At 40.8% G+C, this 20,418-nt stretch overlaps 2 protein-coding genes and 1 non-coding gene across 5 annotated transcripts; all 3 read right to left on the bottom strand.

The window, feature by feature from the left end:
• Positions 1-1,552: 1,552 nt before the first annotated feature.
• LOC121323920 (fibroblast growth factor 18-like) lies at positions 1,553-10,364 on the bottom strand. 3 transcript variants are annotated; one of them, XM_041265254.1, is made up of 5 exons: positions 9,388-10,364; positions 7,777-7,954; positions 6,052-6,232; positions 3,379-3,485; positions 1,553-1,966 (listed from the first exon to the last, which is right to left on the bottom strand). In XM_041265254.1, the coding sequence occupies exons 2-5, from the start codon at positions 7,939-7,941 to the stop codon at positions 1,697-1,699; spliced, it is 723 nt and encodes a 240-aa protein (XP_041121188.1). In that variant the 5' UTR covers positions 7,942-7,954; positions 9,388-10,364; the 3' UTR covers positions 1,553-1,696. The 3 variants fall into 3 exon arrangements, with proteins under 3 accessions (XP_041121188.1, XP_041121185.1, XP_041121186.1); XM_041265251.1 differs by having other exon boundaries at positions 9,072-10,364; XM_041265252.1 differs by having other exon boundaries at positions 6,052-6,229; positions 9,072-10,362.
• A 4,218-nt stretch (positions 10,365-14,582) lies between these two features.
• LOC121324865 (nucleophosmin-like) lies at positions 14,583-20,202 on the bottom strand. The gene is made up of 11 exons (XM_041267073.1): positions 19,993-20,202; positions 18,855-18,934; positions 18,435-18,554; positions 17,864-17,957; positions 17,019-17,134; positions 16,516-16,548; positions 16,290-16,412; positions 15,991-16,080; positions 15,496-15,603; positions 14,992-15,063; positions 14,583-14,905 (listed from the first exon to the last, which is right to left on the bottom strand). The coding sequence occupies exons 1-11, from the start codon at positions 20,054-20,056 to the stop codon at positions 14,855-14,857; spliced, it is 951 nt and encodes a 316-aa protein (XP_041123007.1). The 5' UTR covers positions 20,057-20,202; the 3' UTR covers positions 14,583-14,854.
• LOC121325073 lies at positions 15,176-15,309 on the bottom strand. Its single transcript, XR_005951310.1, has one exon. It is a non-coding gene; the product is annotated as a small nucleolar RNA SNORA18 (small nucleolar RNA).
• Positions 20,203-20,418: the final 216 nt, after the last annotated feature.

Consider the following 20,418-nt stretch of genomic DNA (forward strand, 5'->3'; position numbering starts at 1 on the left):
TATATATATATATATATATATAATTATATATATATATATATATGATAGATAGATAATCTCACAACACATCTGGTACGCCAGAGTTATTAACCTGCAAAAAATAACACTTTGTTCTACAGGTATGGCCAAAAGTTTTGCATCACTGTGTAGAATTAACTAATTTTGCTTCATAAAATCAAAATAATGTTAAAAATGAATAATGTTACATTAACATATTGAATTGCATACCACTTTATAGTTTTCCATATACTTAACAAAAAACTGACAAAAATTGAAAAATGTGACATTTTTCTCTACTACTATTATGGGTTCTGGTAGACCTTTGCAGTATCATTTTGTAATTATGTTCATATAGTTTATCTCAATCCCAAAATTCTAGGTGATGCAAAACCTTTGGCCTTTGGCCACATTAACATAGGTTAATATGTGCTGGACATGATTGTGAGAGCTCTAATGAGGTCACAGAGGTGTTTTATATTTGCTCTTATATTCCAAGTTAATCTTGAGAGTCGAGAACCTTTAAACAGATGTCTTTTTCCTAGTATTTTATAGCTGAATTTAATACATATTTAGGGATATAGGCTATAGGGGATATATACTGTAATTCCATATCATACTGGGCGCATACGAAAATTGAAACTCAATAAACTGATCATTAACATACTCTGACTGAACACCAAGATGAATTCTGGTATATGTAATATAATTTAAGACAGCTATCCAATTCTCCACCCTCACCCTCACTCCCAGACACTCTGCCCTTCCATTGTCTCTGATTATGATGCTCTACGTGCATACGCGATGGTGAGGGTTCAGAAGAGTGTGAATCAACAGGTATGCAAGCCCTTATATCCAGGCCTTTCCATGGTTTGTTATTGTTAAAACACACAAGAAGCTTTCATGGTTAATTATTGTTTTGTTTGTTGTTTTTTAATTATTGAGACAGTAATACTTGTTTTTAAAAGGGACTGAAAAATACAGAGAAGTGAAATAAATATTTTTTATTATTATTATAATAATATCGCTTATTTTATTTTTTTTAAATATTCCCTTTATCATTGATGTATGAGACTTTGGTAATCCACTGAATGTCATAGTAGCAGCATTCTCTTTGTCGAACTCCTCGCAGGATCACAGAACAGTAATTCCGTGTGTCAGGTTTCAGAAGAAAGAAAAAAAGAAACAAATATGTAAGTCTCCTCAGTCTTGAGGATTGCAACCCTGAATCCTCAACGCTTTGTCCCTGGTCCCCAACAGGGGGCACTATTTTCCAGTTTGTTTTTTTTTTGTTTAAAATAAAAAAAAAAAAAAGACTTTCAATCTGTTTCCCATTCCTATTGTATTTGCTACGCTTCCTGGGTTCTCTGCTCCTCTTCCAACTTTGTCAGATGGGTCATTTGCCCCCCCCCCCCCCCAAAAAAAAAAAAAAAAAGAACTAAAAACAATCCCACTCGATGATTTTAAGCTCATCGTCGTAGCCAATTATGTTCTGCTGAGCACCTGGACAGAGAAATAAACTTGCATACTCGCTTTACGACCCCCCCACCCCCCCACCCCCACCCTCTTTCTCTATTGCTTGCTCTCCTCAGTACTGCAGCCACAAAGTACAAAAATAGAACATGTCTTCTCCATTTCTTATATGTATTTCTCTTGTTGCTGATCTGCTGTAAAAAATATTGCTCTGTGGCCGGTCCCTCTAGCTAGGGCTGGCTGGGTGGATGCGTTTAGTCCGCTTGCTGACTGTGGTGTAGCGGAAGGGCCTCTGGGGGTCTGGAGGTACCCCTTTGGGGTAGCGCTTCATGAAGTGCACGTCCTGCTGGTTCTCCTGGGTTCGCGGGCCTTTGCGTGGGCGCCCCTTCTTGGTGAAGCCAACATACCAGCCTGAGTATTTGGCTGACATCAGGGCTGTGTAGTTATTCTCCAACACCTTCTCCACAAATACACACTCTTTGCTCTTGTCGTTCACCTGTTAGGAAGTGACACAAAGGACAGGTTAGTATGGAGAAGCTATTTCATGAATGTATTCACTTATTTGTCAGTTAATGTGTCCTGTTCAACCTGGTGATAAGCGTGCATGTCTTCTTGTGATCCCTTAGGAAGTGATACATGTTGAGCAAAAATGTGCAAAAGACACTTTGAAATGATAAGACACAGGTTCCCAACCTGTGACCTGGGGAAATCCTGAAATATCCCTATAATACTTCAACTGTACCACACTGCAGTACCACAGCCCCATTATTTTTCTAGTCAGCACGGCATCTCGACAAAGAAACTCTGTGTCTCACAATAACCCTGGGAAAATTCAATGGTCCCTATGCTATATTGGTTACCAGTGCACAGGATCAACTGTACATAGTAATTTATTATAACAGGAATATACTTCAGATTTAAATAAACAAGAATGTCAATGTGATGGTTATGCTTCCATTCAATGCACCTCTATTAAAAGTGAAATACCTTTACTTTTTTGTAAAACAAATGATCCTAATAATTGGTTTAGAGAAATCCTTCATTTATAATAGTTACATAACATTACTAACGGGATGGGTGAACTTTGTTTGGCAACATTTTTGGGTTAATCTGGTTAATCCCTAATTTAAAACAAAAATTAATCTGGGGAACAGAATGCTAACCCCCCAAGTCAGATACCACAATGCTAATGCTAAAGATACTTGTTTCTGTTTCCATCATTATATTGTATGCTTCTTCCATTTCTGTTCAATTGATATTCAACTATAAAGATGTCAATGATTATCTGGATGGCTGTGTATTGGCATAACATGTACATGAGCTTTGACCATGTTTGTGGTGTCAGACTCATGCCATGCAAGGTAATGGAGAATTAGCATCTTATCTGCTCACAACAGCCTGGACCCTGTGCATTTAAAGACACTCCCTAATCTCATCTCAAGTGTGTTTAGCGAAAACCCTCTAAATTCAAAACTCTGCTAGTAAAGAGCAAACACTGATGCCTTGAAAGGATATTGATTCTACAGTGATTTAACAGACAAATCTAGATGGTTTTCCAGCACATTTGAAAAGGCAGTGCCAACAGCCTCTGAGACTTTAATATAACATAATGTAGGGAAAGTGTACACAGGGCTGTAACTCCATCAAGGGGTTCTGGTAAATTACTAAACCACAAGAGTGATGCAGTAGTGGACTTACAGCCTTCACTATTTGTTATCATCATTGTATAAAATAAGAAACAACGTAATTGCAGGAAGTAACTGTTCATTCATTGTTATGGTTAGTTTCTTGTTTGTTATAATTGTATATTCCTCCCTTTGCATTACAGAGTAGGGCCCCTGGACTGTTACCGGCTCCTTGAGGAGTTGTTTTCACCCCACAGCCCCCCGTTGTGATGATGTGCATTACCTTGCCCACTAGCTTGCCTCTCCGGTTCATGCAGAGGTAATAGTCCGTAGCTTTGCCTTTGATTCGCACCTGACTCCCAAACGTGTCTGTTTCCACAACGAGCTGGGCTTGTGAAGAGAGAAGAGGAGAGAGAGAGAGAGATTACCTGCAGCTCGAATGGACAGTCTGCAATGACAGAGCGCCACCTTAAAGAGTAAGTAACGGGGTTCTGGAAAATATACCGTTATACGTCCTACATGTTGCTACAAGTGTTTAAATAACGTACATGTCTTTTTAAATTTTCATTGTAAAAATCCTGACAACGTTTTACACTTTAAAGTCTGTTTTAAAGCTTTTTTTTTTCTAAATGTCCGCTGTTGTGTACTGTGGTTTGAGATCTGTCCTCTAAATCACTGCAGGAAGAGCAATTCTAAAAATAAATAAGTAACATAACAATAAGTGCTCTGGCTCTTCTGTTCGGTACCAACTAATGGAAAGTTATTGCTGTGTTACCTGTTTGACAATGTGGGCAATAATCCTAGAGCGGACATTGTAAAAACAGCTTTAAAACAGACTTTGAAGTTCTAAGTATAGTAAGTTATCAGGATGTTAACAATGAAAAGAAAAATTACAGATACATTATTTAAACAGTTGCAGCAACACGTGGGGATGTGTAATGCCATAGTTTTTAGAACCTGCTACTTACTCTTAGTGTTGCACAACACCACTACTGATTGGGGTAAAAGTCTAGGAATGATGTATACATGTCTGTAACACATGCAACACAAACTGGTATTTGAGCTCCTGAGCTCCTGTCTATCCTGTGACAGACAAACAGACAGTCTTCAGCTTCCAACACTGACCTTTCAGAACAGGTTAAGGCTGGTCTCCAAATAAACTAAAGAGAATGACCTTTGATTGGACAAGAGAATTTTGGACTGTTCTAAGATTAGACTGTTCTAAGACCTATTCCTAGAAGGGAATTCTCCTCTGGTTGGTAGGAGCTGATGTGAGGCAGGGTGTCCCTATGAAACCCTCCTCTTTTTCTGACTGGGTCCCTTGTTCCAGAGAGACAAAAAGAGAATCAGTGAGAGAGAGAGAGAGAGAGAGAGAGAGAGAGAGAGAGAGAGAGAGAGAGAGAGAGATTGTTCCAGCGACCTCACACAGCACAGAGGTCAAACAAAATCAATATGCTCAGCCTCACTCCCGCTCTCTCTTTTTTATCCATCTCCCGCTTCTACCACTACCTCGCTCTTCATCTACCTCTACCTCTCAGATTCCCTGCTCTCCTCCCCCTCCCTTGTTCCTAATCCTTTGATCTGCCTCTCCCCAGCCAGTCCTGCGATACAGTGATAGAACCTCTCCTAGCTACACTGTTAGTGGTCTGTGCACTCCCTTACTTACTATTCAAGAGAGGAAGCCACATTCTAAACAGCACGGCATTTAACAAAATCAATGTTCCCCATTGATCAGGAGTTATATTTATTGCTGGTCATGGATTTTTAACTCTGGGCTTCAGCTAAAGAGCAAACATTGTTTTGCCTGCAGTGTCGCTTTCTGTGTGTACTTCTGCCTCTGTATGACTGTACTTGTAATGGTAAAGCTCCATGCACTATAATACACAACAGTGGCCCACATTTGTATTGCCTTGTACCTCAGTCGTGGCAATGGGTAGCTGACACTTTCACACATTATTTCCCCTGCGCTAGGCCCTGCTATTCATCAGGTGTTCCAAAAAATAATAACATGATTTAACTGAGCAACAAAGACCATACTTTATGAAAAAAAAAACATTAGTAAGTTTACCCCAAATTGTTCTAAATCCCATTTTTTTTTTTTTTTTTTAAAGGAGTCCCCTGATTCCCAGTGTGGATGCCTGTGCTTGTCCCTAAGCCATACTGGAGTGCAATTCAGTTGTCTTGAAATATACACAGTAAAGAGCCACATTGAAAGATACAGCTATGGCCAAATGTTTTGCATCACCTAGAATTTTAGGACTTGGAAAATTTTAAAAAATATTTGAACATAATTTGGATCTTTTATTTAACATGTAATCAAAGAAACTACAATATGATATTGTAAAAGTTTACCGGAAGCCATAATAGTAGTATAGTATTTCATGTTAGATTTTGAAATGTCGCATTTTAAAATTGTTGTCAGTTTTCCGTAAGGTATATGGAAAACTACAAAGGGGTATGTAATTCAATATCTTAATGTAACATTATTCAGCAGGTTTCATTCGACCTTATGAAGCAAAATGAGTTATTTCTCTGCACAAGAATGCATATTGCCTGTTTGTAAAATGAGGGTTTCAGCGATGTTGAGATATGTAACGATCCTGCACAGCTCCCTTAAAGGAGCAGAGAGAGCGCTATATGCACCAGCACTTTCTAGAGTTACAGTGAATACATTAAATGCACTTAAGACTATCACATTCACCTTGCAGAATTTTACCACCCATTAATTATTGTTTCAATGAAACTGGGAAGTAGTTTACTTGCACAGTTATTTTTTCACCAAACTGTTCCCCCAAAATATCCCAAAAGCCTAACCATTGGCTATTATTAGTTCATAATCATTTGCTCCTACTTTATTATGTAGTGAGGGATTTATTTTGTTGTAATTAAGAAGCTTTGTTAATGAGTACAGGCACTGGGAGACAGAGACATAGCCCCTGACGGTAAGCTGTCTTACCATATTTGTCTCCATCCTCTCCTCGTGCGCTGATCCGGCGGTCCAGCACCTGCACGTGCTTCCCGCTGGTGCGGCTGTACAGCTGGTAGACTCGCAGCTGTTTCCGGCTCATATTGTCCCGTGCCCGCGTCTGATTCTCCACGTGAATCCGGAAATCCACGTTCTCGTCTGCCAGGACCTGCTGGGACACAACGACAGTGAGTCTGGGTGGAAAAGCACCCCTACGTGCATTCGTGTGTGTGTGTGTGTTTCTCTTGCTCCTCATAGCATATGGTAGATGGACCACATTTTAGGAACTGGGAAAACCTGGGTAGGGTTTAAACTGCCCCCTACAGGTGAGACTGTAGATTGAGTTTAATCAGATAGCAACCAAGGTATATGTGGTCATGTTTAAACTTGAAAATGCCCCTTACAGGTGAGACTAGACCTTTATAATTGGGGGAGGTTACCAAATTGGATCATGCCAGGGCTTAAACTGCCCCCTACAAGTGGTACTGTACCTTCACACTGGAAGGATTTGAACAGGTGCCTGTTATTCAGGCTTTGGAGAGGCTTCAATCTCTGTCTAAAGTCCAAGGTCCACAATGGCCCAGCCCTCTCCTGATTGAAACATGTTGTGAATGTGTTTTGCAGTGGCCTGTGCTGCTTCCTGCCATCTCCAGATCCTCTTCATCTCCTGAAGGCTGCACTCGGGTTTCCACTGCCTTGGCTCCCTGCCTGGAAAGCACTTGCTAACATCTCGGCTCCAGCACAAGGCGGCTTCACCAGCCCCCCGGCCTGCTGGCGCTCTCACAGTCTGAGCTGAGCCTCCGGCAAGTGCGAGAGAGGAAGGGAAAGAGAGGGAGGGAGAGACAGAGGGGGAAAAAGCAGGATAGAGATACAGAGTAAAAGAGAGGGAGGGAGAGACAGAGAATGGGAGAGAGAGACATAGAGCAAGAGTGTGGGAGTGGGAGTGGGAGTGGGAGAGAGAAAGAGAGAGAGACAGAGAAAGAGCAAGAAAGAGGGCGAGACAGATAGTGGGAGAGAGGGGCCAGAGGTTTGGATTTCAGCATAGAGAGCTCTGCTGGGAAACACTGCTGCCTAGGGGCCACGGACCCGACATTAACCCCTTCAGCCCTCAGAAATAGTCTATTTCTGATACCTTCAGTATGTTCCACCAATATCTGTAAACATCTGATATCAATACTGCTCAACTTCACACAGTACATCAGGGGCAACATTGGCTCTTTCATTCCACTGCAAGGCTTTGTTCCAGCCAGGTCTTTATTTTTGTTTTATATAAATCATTTACTATGTTAATTAAATCATTTACAAACTGGCTGGAACAGACTCTTGCAAGGGAATGGACAGGAAGAGCCAATGTTGCCTCTACACCTGCTCTACACTGGAACTTCTAAAATCTCAAATCAATGAATTTGTAGGAAATACATTGAAACACAATGCAGGTGATAACATTACATTGCATATTCTGAACAGGCTGCTGTTACTACAGCCTGGATGTTAGGGAGCGTTGTGGTGTTTTGGATTCATCAGGACCTACCTGCTGCATCATCCAACACACCAGCAGTGTGGATGTGCTGTTTAGTTTATCTAAGGGATAAACCGGACATGGTTTCCAGCAACACAGCTTGGGGTACAGAAGCCATACACTGCCCCTGATTGTATTGCAAAGTCTCACCCGTAGAGGGCAGCTTAAACCCTACCAAGCCACAGTCTAACTCTCACCTGTATGGGCAGTTTAGAGTTTAGATCCTGCTCCAGATCTCTCTGCTTCTGTGTAACTGGAGGATTTCCCCCAGCATGGGAGCCTCTGGATTGGGTTGGAGATAAGATGACAGTGAAAGGAGGTGGAGTATCTCCTATCTGGAGTGGACTGCACAGCACCACCATGCCCTGGACACATCTGAGGAAACAGAAAAACAAACATGACATTAAAGTGGGCTTCAAACACACTGCTCAGCAAATACTCAATAACTGGGATGTTATTGTCTCACATAATGTGTTTGTAACACTGCTTCCAGGAAACCTTTGAACATTAGATGAAAACATTTTCTTCAGGGCTATACAGTGTATTATAAATAACAGTGCACCTCAAGCTAATACTGTGAACTGGCTGAAAGTACTGTTTACTCCCTCCCCTACAGCTTGCAGCAGTTATAATTATATATATGCCTGGGTTAAGAACTGATGGGTCTCATTTCAAATTAAAAAGATAACATTTCTCAACATTGTAACTAAATTAAAACGATTAAGAGACATTGAATTGTTTTAATTACTTGTTTGGTTCTACTCAAGGAGAATGCTCCTAACCTGGTTTCTTGGTGGCACATTGATATGAAACCCTTAATAAACATAATTTCATCAAGAACGGAGAGCATTTGTTTACAGGTACTGTATTTCTATCCCGTAGCTCTTTCCAGTCGTTTCTAGTGAGGCCCTGACCCCAGTCTGATTCAAGTTTACCAGTGAGGTTAACGCCAGAACATCAAATGTTTTCTTTTGGCAAGAGCCGTGGGATTTTTATAAACCAGAAAGTGGCGAGAGATCCATTTGACATCTCATCCCCACGGCGGCACGCAACCCTGACAGAACAGCACCCAAACACTACATGCTGAGGGAGAGGACGCCGTGTTACTCACCGAGCGCATTCCAAACACTAATTTGAACCCCGGCACGCCCACCAGTCTTTATATACAAAACACGCAGGGGTATATTGACCGCCTGTAAAGTAGTCAAACTTTTCAAAACATACCGTCGGTTTTCAAAGTGTTGGACTGTCCATAAATCCATACATATGCACAGTACCCAAACTTATTATTATTAATGTTGTTGTTAATAATAATAATAATAATAATAATAATAATAATAATAATAATAATAATAATAATAATAATATCAAAGTTAATCTAAAGCTTTAATTTTGCATCCCGTACAATTATATATTACATCTATATTCCAACAACACATACAAACGCATGGCATAATTGCTGGTAATTAATAAGTAAAGCGCGTATCCTTACAGGCAAGTGAGTGCTGACAGGAGGGACCGCATATCTCTTGTAATCCTCGGCTCCCCAACTAAACAACTTGTTATCAAATCTATCTCCAGGTCTAGTTCAGGTAAAATCCGGGCCAGGGCAGTACCAGATGCCGGTTCCGACTCAGAGTAGGTTACTGGAACTCTAGTATAATCCACTTTGCAGCGATAGAACCGCTGTTGCTGTCGCTGCTGCACAAATTATTAGATGCTCTGAGATGCATCAGCACTCTTCCAAATAAGAAGCAGCAGCAGTTTCTCTCTATCTCTGTGTTCCTCTGATGTGCCTGTGATTATACCTCTCTCTCTCTCTCTCGTCCCAACAGTGCGGTGAAGAGAATTCCAGCAATAGGTATCAGATAGGTAGACAGGTAGGTTATATCCCCAATAAGCCTCCGGAATCCGGTCTTCCACACAAGCAGCTCTCTGGGAAAGCACAGCAGTAGAGACAAAACGGGAAACACACAAACGCAATTTTTCCTCCCTCTCCCTCTCCCTCTCCCTCTCTCAATAAATAACGGCTCCCAACGCAACGTTTTATTCTGTCAATGCACAGGGGCAGCAAAACACGAGACTGTGAATCAGAAAAGAAGCAAGTGCACTTGCTGTCTGCTGGTTGCTCGATTTGGTTAGGGCTCCAGTAGCTCAGACATAACGGGATATCCCCTCTGCTTCGCTTAATCCTCTTGATTTTTGTGGGGGTTTTTTTGTTTTTTTTTTCGTTTTAATGTTATTGGCCGTAGATAATGGTTTCCTCTTTCTCCCCACTGCAGACCTCGTCACAGCAGAAGAAAGGTTCTTGAGGTCAGAGAAGTAGCCGGTTAGACTATGTTAGGGGCGGAGGGCTGAGATAAGGGAAGGGGGGTTGCGGGAAGGAAGGGGCGGCTAGTGTCTCGGTGATGGAAAGGTCACTCGAAAAAGGCTGATTCCTCAGCTCCCTTGGGCCAGTCAGGACAGCGAAGGTACAGCAGCTCCTGGGTCGTTAACACTACCAGCTCTGTGTTCTTTGAAGTATCTTCTCTCATGTTACAGCTTCCAGCAAATGTCTTCCTTCTGAGAGAGAGAGGGGATGGAGGGGACAAATGACCTGCGTTGTCCAGTAAACAACATTACGGATTCGGCTAGTACAGGGGTGTTCATGATGGGGAGATGTAAATGACACTGGAAATACCAGTACCGCCACCAAAATAACTGCAACAGAGAAGTAGCGCTAATGTCTCCTGGTAATATTACTATGTGAAACACGGGCACCAAATCAGAACATGTTTGGTTGAATAATAATAATAATAATAATAATAATAATAATAATACATTGAATGTTGTATTTCCGTCACAAAAACGAGCAAGCTGTCTTTTCCCAAAAACTGAGATTCTTTCTTCTATAAAATTCAGGTCGCCCCCCCCCCCCACGGTGCGCCCCCCCCCCCCCCCCCCCCCAAAAAAAAGTTTCAGATTCGAACATGAATCATTCTCAGCAGCGACAGACAGTACTAGGGCTGAGAAAGAAGTGATCTTGCCAAAGGAAAAAAAAAAAAAAAAAAAAAGTTGTTTACAACTGAGGAGAAATCCCCCACTACACATAATCAAATAAAACAATAAGGTTATAATAACAATAATATTATTACAAATAATACTGGTAACTACAATTAAATAACACAACAAAGTATTTATCAACTGAAAAGAACGCTCTCCTCCTTTAAAAGACTGATACCTGAACGCGCTAGGGAAAGACTGGTAACAGACTTAAAACTGCAATGCAGCTCAGCTCACTGACCAGAATAACACAGTGGAGGGAGCTGAGAGAGAGAGAGAGAGAGAGAGAGAGAGAGAGAGAGAGAGAGAGAGAGAGAGAGAGAGAGAGAGAGAGAGAGAGAGAATACGAATGCTAGCCCCTTCTTAAACAGGAAACACTGCAATTTTTACTTCTTTGAAATTGTTGTCCAGTTAATATTTATTTCAGAAAAAAAAAAAAAGTGTGAGGGTGGTACGCATGGGACAAATCCAAAATCAACACTGACATGAACACATCCCTGCCACACTTCGAAATGGCAACCCTTTTTTATTTTCCTTTTTTCCAGGCTCTTGTTTCTTCCGAGCATAGGATCGGTAGTGGTGTCTCCAGGACATGACTTTGTACAGAACACGCAGCTGAGATGCGTTGGGGTGTAGAAATTGCTGTTTAACTGCTAATAGCAGCATAGGCGAGGTTGGCATTAAAGAAACTATTATTAAAAATAATACAAACGGTACTACTGTAGCGCGGACTGGGCCATCTGAAAGTGCATGATACCATATGAGAATAAACACAGATTTCCAAGCAGCATACAGCAGGAACACAGCATCAATTCACACGAAGCTGGACAATTGTTTGAAAACTCAATGCTGTGCAGTTTCAAACTAGTGTATGCACATACACCCCAGTCGATCATTTTAATACACTAATTATTAGTAATTTATAGAACTTCAGAGCACACACCTAGACATGGATTTCACCTCCAGGACGTAACTGTTTGGTTACACATTGTATTGATCCAAAATAAAACACAACCTTTAGAACATGCATGCAAAATTTTAGGTGTATTTTTTTTTTTTTTTTTTTTTTTTTTTTTAAATCAAAGCTAGCCTTTAGATCCACATTCACAGTTCACTTGTGCCCATATGGAATATATGCATAACTTTTAAATCAAGCAGTAGGACATACCAATAGCACTTCCTTTCACAAAGGACATGGGAGGTTTTGTTGTGCAGAAGAGGACCTCATTTTGTGGTTGCAGACATGCAACCCACACACGTGTGATGGAGAATGTGAGCTGTGGTTGGCATGCCCTGCTCTCTCTGAAGCCTGCCATTTCCTCCCTGGTCTGTGTATTGATCCAGACACTAAGCAGCGCTTCACTCTGCCTCTCACACCACACAGCGAGGCACACTATTGATCAGGCTGGATGAGAATAGCGTTTACAAGCTATAGGAAATATACCAAGACCAGGTTCATTTTCTGTGTTTCTACCACCAAGATATAACAACACTACATCTAATATAATCCCTAATTCCGTAAGCAATTCAGGCATAGATTCATGTATTTTCACCAATTTAAGAAACAAGCTTTCAGGTCTGTATGGTATTTTTATTGGTTTGTGTTGTATTGCTCACTGTTACAAGCAGCAGCTACCCTCCCTCTGAGACCTCCACAGAGGTCAAATGGGAGTTTGGACTGTTGGGACACACACTTTAGAGCAATGAACATACATATATGCAACTTGGGTGTCCATTGAGAGATAATAGAACAATGTCAGGTGGGTCTAGGGACCTCCATTTTAAAAGTGTTTATACTACTTTAGCATTTGAGCAGATTTTGCAACAATTGTTAAAAGGGAAAGTTAAACACCAGATAATGTGGATGAGGATCAGATTTGGAAGTATGCTTGACCTTGAATCGTAGGACTTTGTGCATACCACTTTCCACCAGGGGATCCTGTCTGCCTTGTATAATGCAATACAGAGCCCAATCACTCTCTGCCTCTCTTAACAGACTGTGGATTTAGCTTTGATTGATTAAAAAAATAAACATTAACAATCTAGTAAAACAGGAAACACAGCCTCAAGATTATATATAAAAGTAACCTGGGAGACAGCCTGCTACAGCAAGAGTGATTTCTTATTTCCATCTAAATCAAACAGACTAGACTAATGTGCAAGTTGCTGTCTAACAATCACATACAATGCTCAATAGGATGTGAAGCATTGCTATTTTCACAAGGGTTTGGTTTATGAATACACACTACAATTAAATGGAAAAAAGTGTCCTAATTTCAGCTCGGAGTACTGTATTACTACAACAGTAATTATGGAGGGCACACAACTTCCAAAGATTTTAAAAAGTGCTTTTGGCACCACCTGTTCATTCTGTCACTGCAGATTTACAAAAGCTATCGCATGTTATTACAGCACCACCTAGGGCTCATTGTATGCAAGTTAACAGGTAGTCACTAAATTCACAGAATTAAATTCACACAAGTCACTACTGGACAATAGCATTGCTTTCCCTGGACAAAACACTTACTGGAAATCATTCTCACTTAACACTGTTGCATGTATTATCCTCATTCCTCTGTAAACTAGTTCAATAAGATATTGGTAAGAAAACATAATACAGCAAATCATTCTTAGGATCAAGTCACTGACATAAAAACTTACAATATGACTAAACAAGGTCAGCTCTGGTGGACAGCCTGCATGCAATACTGGCTAAGCAAAACGAGAACAAAAGAAATGAATACTTCAGGAACCACAGCAGACAGTATTTGTCAGATATGGATTACTGATTGAAACAGCCCCCTGAGCAAACACACTTAACAGTTTCTGCTTGGACATGTTGCAGTTTCAGACTATGTAAAACTCACTCCAGCCAGCTTCCCTGCAAAACGTTAAGCAAGACTGCAATGAGATGAACGGGAGAAATTAACTTGCACCGTTCTTGCATGCTTACTCAACAGTTGGCAGGCAGGGCTCTGCAGCTGTGTCCCTAGCCCAGTAAATCATACTGTTTTGGCGCGTGCCGGACAGGCAAAGAAACGCACCTCCCTACCAACCCATCACAGCTCCAGGAAGACACTGAGGTTATGCAAGCCCATTCAGACCAGAGGTATTAACCTTTAGACTGCCACCTTCCTACTACAGGCTTGTCATGTAGGATAGGACTTATGAAACATTCTTCAACTTAGTTTCCTGAAGTAGCTGTATTTTTTGCATTTTGCTTTAAAAATAAACCACTTTAACATTCCATTAATGTCACACTACATAATAGGTAAATGTAAATTGTGTTTATGGTATTTTAATTATACTGCTTAGTCAGTTGAAGAATCATAGTTTGCCACTTACACTTCAGTGCATTCTGCTACAATATGTATATTAAGTCTATTAAAATAGTGTAATGGACAACAGGGAACATACTTCCACCAATATAGTTTAGTCATTTTTGTTTCCACCTCCAAATTATATTTCTGTATTGGATTTTGACCAATTTCATTAGAGTTTAAAAATGTATTTGAATTTAAAATTGCATCTGATTTTTAGTAACTTCACACCACTAGTTTTACTTTTTAAATCTTGTTATTTATGAGCAGCAAGCGTTTGATCGAAACTTCTTTAAATCACAAGATCAGTGATGGATCAAGTTTATCGTGAGGGTTTAACTACCTACAATTTGATGCCAGTTTTATGTGCTAAAAGAACGTACAAGTCAAACATTGGCTTCTTTGTAACGTTAAGGGCAGGTCGTACTAATTTACCAACTTATACAAGTTCTACACCAAACATTGAAACCTTTTTCCAAGGCACAAGCTAACCCAAGCCACAATGATTCATTGATGGAAATTAACAAAAATTGCTCCAAGCCGGAACTGGCATATCACCGAGCCATGGAGACTAGGCATTGAAGATTACTGGAAAGGAAGGATTGAAGGGAGGTGGAAAATCCTCAGTGAAACATGACAGGTTTAGTTTGCAATTTTTATTTAAATTTTTAGCTTTTTTTTTTTGCAAAATAACCCAACGATTGCTGCCCTAGACTCTGCTCTTTCAAAAAAAAGCAAACATTTGTATCAATTAAAAAACTGCAAAAGGCAGGATAGAAATTCCCCCACAGGCATCCAGACTTGAACCTGGAGCCTTGGCACGGATTGAGATGTAGCAAGAATTCAGACCAGGACGGGGACAAAAAACCTCCAAGAAATAGAAGAAAAATAAAAGGAGGCGCTAAAATGGAGATTATTTCTTCTCCACAAGTGTCTGTCTCCATTTCCAAAGATCCTGAATTGTCTGGAAAGAGAAAAAAAAAAAAAGTTAAGTCTACATTCCCTAACAGGAAATGTGCAACAAATAGGTTACTGAAAGAAAACATTTACCTTTTGGTCCTCCACTTTGAAGCAGTTCTTTACAAAGTTCTCAAATTTGGCTTCAACTTTTGGAAGGTTACCCTAAAATAAAAAGCAATTTATTACAACCAAGACCAGTGTTATACTGCACCAGGTATGCAAATTAAAATCAAAACAGCTATGTTCTAGCAAGCTATAACCAACTCCACAACTGGCCTGTTCTGCAGTTTTATCCCACAAGTCCAACAGCAGTAGTCTAGTGGGCAAAGCGAAACCGCAGGTTTAATATGCGAGGCATTTCCAACGACAGGGCCTTATGGGAGAAAGTCCATCGGGATAGACCTCGTTAATTATTGGGTTAGGTAAACTGTCTGGTGCAGGAGTTTGGCTAAAGAGTCCATTGTTTACCATATTATGGAGCCAACAGTACAACAGGGTGGAAAACAAACTTGGTGTTACAATTCAGTGAGCCGTTGATTTTACTACATGAAAAAGCTGAAGATCAGTAACTGCAAAAATTTGTTTACAACTCACCTTAAAGGTAGACTGCATCTTCTCTTTTATATCCGATACACTCATGGGACCTTTTGGAGTCTTTGGGGTCTTGGGCTTTGGACCTTGCTTTCCTTTGCCATCCGGTGTCTTTGGGGGTGGGGGTGGAATATAATTAGTATGAATGTTGCACCCTAAACTGACACTTAAGAGCTTGTCAACAGGCTAACAATTGTAAGCTTGACAATTTAATTTGACTTTTGCCCAGTTTGCAGACAATTCAATAATCTGCAATGTCTCTCAGCCACCCCACTGCTCTATATAGCAGTCCTTCATGGAACAATTACATTAACTTCCACCTCAAGCATTACCTGGCTCAAGGTAGTGTGTGTTCACTTTGCAATGCCAAGACAGTAAGCAACACAACTTTGTTTTTGAATGACACCACACTCTGGAAGGTAGCATTGCTTGTACATCACCGAGTATGCACTTGAAATCAGTATCTGGGAATACTGGAGTATCACAAGGCGGCTGTACCTTAGATTCCTGTTTTTGTGCTGGTGTTGAAGGTTTGGACAGTTTGCCATTCTCTTTGGGAGCTGCCTTTGTTGGGGTTTTCTGTGGAGGCTGTGGAGAAACAAAGCATTTATTAATAGATGCTCAAACTTGCTAGAAGTGGGTGGGCATTCAGAATAGGGAAGGTGCAAGCCACAGGTTAAGACTTGTGCGATTTACAGGGATGAATTAATAAAATCAAGTTTGCTGTACTAAAATGAAAACATTCATCCCTGGGCACATGGGGGGGGGGGGGGGGTGACAAGTACAGTAAATATTACCTTAATCTTAACTGGAGTCTCCTCCTCCTCCTCCTCATCATCATCATCATCCCTGCAAAGAATGAGCCACATAAATGAGCTCCATGCAACCACTGCTACACTATACACAAGTTCAATAACTCTGCTTGGGTTTCAGAAGCAGCAAACAAAAAAGTAAATGACAAAGTAGCGCCAAAACTCACTCATCGTCACCATCATCATCATCATCATCATCCTCCTCCTCCTCATCATCATCATCCACCTCCAATTTCATTTTTTTCTGAAAAACATCCAATATATATTTTCAATGAGTTTATCAATAGGGCTAGCAAAATAACACATTTGCAACACATTTTCACAATGCATCATCTGAAGCATGGCCAAATGGTTAAAAAAAAAAAAAAAGGGCCAGTCGCTCAATTTCAAAAGTGAAACTGGATTTAACTTGTTCACTAATCTCAAGCATGTCCACAAATGTGCAGCAAAGCAGTTGTCCTCAACCCCCCCCCCCCCCCCCCCCCTTTCAAGTTTTACTCCACCATCTGCAACAGAATTTGGCAGAATCATTCAATACAGCAGTGTACCAAATGAGATGTTGCATCTACACTGGATGGACATTAAATATTAAGCCTGAAGAGTTTATATTACCCTGCAATGTTAGTCGGTTGAGAGCAAGGCAGCAAGAGCTTTGAAAAATGCAGTGCCACAAAATTGCTGGAAAGCACCCAGAAGCCAACTTGCAGTTCTCACCTGAATCATTTTAGCTGCCTGCAAGTTTGCTGGCCTCTTAATCCCAGTCTTGTAATCCTCCAGCTCCTCCTCCTCATCATCATCCTCTTCATCAGAAGACATGTCATTATCTAGAGCTGTAGAGAACCAGTGTTTTCAGATATACAACAATCTAGGACACTGCTACATAGATTAACTCTTTGCAGTCCTATGTCAGACTAGCATTACAATTCTCCCTTTCCAGTCCAAAGTCTGACTGTCAGACATCAAAAAGACATGAAGCACACATCTAGTCTCTCTCCGGAAAAAACAAAGAACACTTTTCACTGGCCGTGTGAGATAGGAGCCGAACAAAATCAAAATAACAGGCATATCTGACAGCATCATGCACCACAGATAAGACAAACAAAGCTTCTGCATTCAGCGCTTAAAGAATATTAAGGACATTTGCAGAGCTTTGAGATGTTAGTAATAGACTTGGATCACATTGAGGAGTTTGGTGATAAAACGAGTGATCAGGAGAAGATTTGCACGTCTATCAAGTAGTATGTGAAAAACACACCAAAACAAGGGGTAGGGCTTGGCTGGAGATACAGTATGGTGTCCTTTTGCGATTCAGTGCTTTCTGAAAAATTAAATAGTGCGTGTAAAATAAACAGCACATGTGAAAATAAATTGAGCCTGATGAGTGACAAGAGTTGAATAAATTAACTGCAAAGGGTTAAATATATGGTACTATATGGATGGTAACAAATCACATATCTTCCAGATTCAATGTGTGTGATGTTTATTTAATTGCACATGTTTTGTCAGCTGTACTTAATCTCCTTGGCCTGGCAATATGAAGAAAGAGTCACATGACTCACCAACAAGATGCTGGCCGCTGATGTGGACGGGACCCGAGCCTTTTTTCAATCTGAACACAACAGGGGGCGTGATCTCGAAGCCACCAAGAGAGACCTGCAAAAACAAAGACATAAGGGAGCTCAGCACAGCCCGCTCAACATGCAACAACCTGTTCTCAAACAGCCTAAAACCATAGTACAAAAAACAAAAGGGGGGGGGGTTAGTGTCACACTGCAAGCTTACTAGAACCCAGCGGTTTTGTTTTGCATATGAAATCAATTCACGAACTGAATCTATGAAAACTGTCCATAGGCAAAATAGTAAGTAATGTAATTGACTTTAAAAAGGTCACACATGTAATTAAATTTAAGAAACAAAACACTTTGCCACAAAACTAAAATACAGGAGACTTTGAGGTTGTTAAATGCCCAATTGAAGCAAAGTGGTTTCACATTCATAGGACTGCCTATTGTTTCTATACCACAGATTACTGAACAAATTCAAATCCTCAAGCTGAGGTTTTCTTGCAGGTAGGTATAAAAGGATAAACAAGACAAATCTGGAGCAGTTCTATTAGATTTGCACACTTACTGTGGGATGGACAGATGGTTTCAGCGCTGCCAGCGTAGCTTTGATCTGTTCACCTTCTGCGTTCAACCCCTCGACCTCAACTACATGCAGCTCATCTTTCGTGCTCCCATCCACGCATACCTGTCAGGGAAGAACTCATCAGCTAGGGCTTTTACAATAAAATATTTAAAAAAAAAGTCACAGAACCCGACTGCTCATCCCTGCTGATGACTGGGGGGGACCAAAGGGATAAGAATGTATTGGAGGGTGCTTTGCAGGCCACTGGGTGTAATCAAATTGGCTCTAGCCCCAATTACACACCAATTGGTCTTTACAATAGTCCATCCCCCCCAAAAGCATGGATGAAGGGAAAACAGTTGCTTTCACAAGAAATATCTACATCTGCAAACAGAAGGGAATGCACGTCATCAATTCACTTACTGTTCGAAGGGACAGCTGGTGCTCACTTCCGTTTTCATCTGGATTAAACCTGAATTCTTTTCCAGCCTTCAGTTCACAGGCTAAAAGGAAGGTCAGAAAAAAATGAGAATTTGGGGAAAACTCTGGCCATTATCAGATAACATCAACCAAAATCAGCAAGCCTACAAAACTAATTTCAGGATGTTATTCTACATATGGCTGCAGCTACAGCATGGCAGTATGTTACAGAGTATAGAGAACCCCACGTGTACCTAGTACCCACTGACTTGGTACATGAGCGTGAGGCCAAAAAAATGGTGGTGGCGGGGAATCTGAAATTAACCGGAAACACGTGCGTCTCGCGTGGAGAATAACGCACAAGAGATTCAGCTCCATGTACCATTATATCAGAATTAACTAGCAATCTCTCGATATCTGGAAGCTGTCTTGCATAAAAAGGTGGTCTCAGCCGTTTTGCTTTACAACTGGCTGTACCATCATCACCTCGAAACAGCAGTGATGACGATTCCGGTTTTAACTAGATGCACCAAATCCCTGTGAATCTGACAAGGGTTCCTAATCTCAAACAAACGTACTAGTAAAAATCAGTTACATCGGATAGATTCATATTAGCAAGTGCCTGGATTTGTCATTCCAAATCTGATGTCCAGTGTACCCTACAGCAAGTTGTGATTTATCCGATAACGCACATCAACCATGTGATTTTTAATTGCAGCTTGTTCACAACTAACGGTGAACACGCCGCACAGGCCGCCATCATCTTCCTATAGTACATAACACGTGTTTAACATACGAGGGAAAAAAAAAAAAAAAAAAAACACAGAAAAACACAAACCAATAACAAAAAAATGAATACATAAGTAATAATTTAACTTTTTTTTTTTTTACTTTTTTTAACCAAACCATATCGTCCGCAAAGGCTTACACTGCTGCACCACGTGGGGTCAGTAAGGCCAAATGATGCTACACTACAACAATAAACCGTATCGCTCGTTAAATAAACCCCAAATATCACTTTTCCCATACCGGCATTAGTTTACTATATTAATAAATAATCAATTTAACCCGTTTATGTTCTTGTTTCTCCGAAACAACGGTGCCCTGGGTCCCTTTAGCAGTATAAGCGTAGGTTTCGTACCGAATAAGAAGTTCTGTGGCCGGACTGGCCCCATGTCCATTTCAGATGCCATGCTGTCCTCCATGCTGAGCTGTGTTATGCTGTTCCCGGGTGAAGATATGCGCGTCTCCGTCGTCCTGTTCTAATAGAATCTCACGCGCAGGCCTAACCCTCTTTTATACAAAGCAGTGCAGGGTGACTTCTCGCGGGCAGACACAACGTTTTAAGATTTGCTTGCTCCACCCCTGCTACGGGAAGTCTCGCGAGGAATCAGGATGTCTTTGACGATTTCAAAATGACCGTATTTCTAAAACCGAAGCGCATTCTAGAGCCAGCAAAACAGATGCACCAAGGGCCAGCCTTTTGTTGTTTTTTTTCGGGGGGTGGGGTGTATTAATAGGATATAATGGGGGATATTTTAGGATATTAATTTGTTGTGTGTGTGTG

Source organism: Polyodon spathula, chromosome 12, assembly GCF_017654505.1.
Source record: "Polyodon spathula isolate WHYD16114869_AA chromosome 12, ASM1765450v1, whole genome shotgun sequence".
Classification (NCBI taxonomy): domain Eukaryota; kingdom Metazoa; phylum Chordata; class Actinopteri; order Acipenseriformes; family Polyodontidae; genus Polyodon; species Polyodon spathula.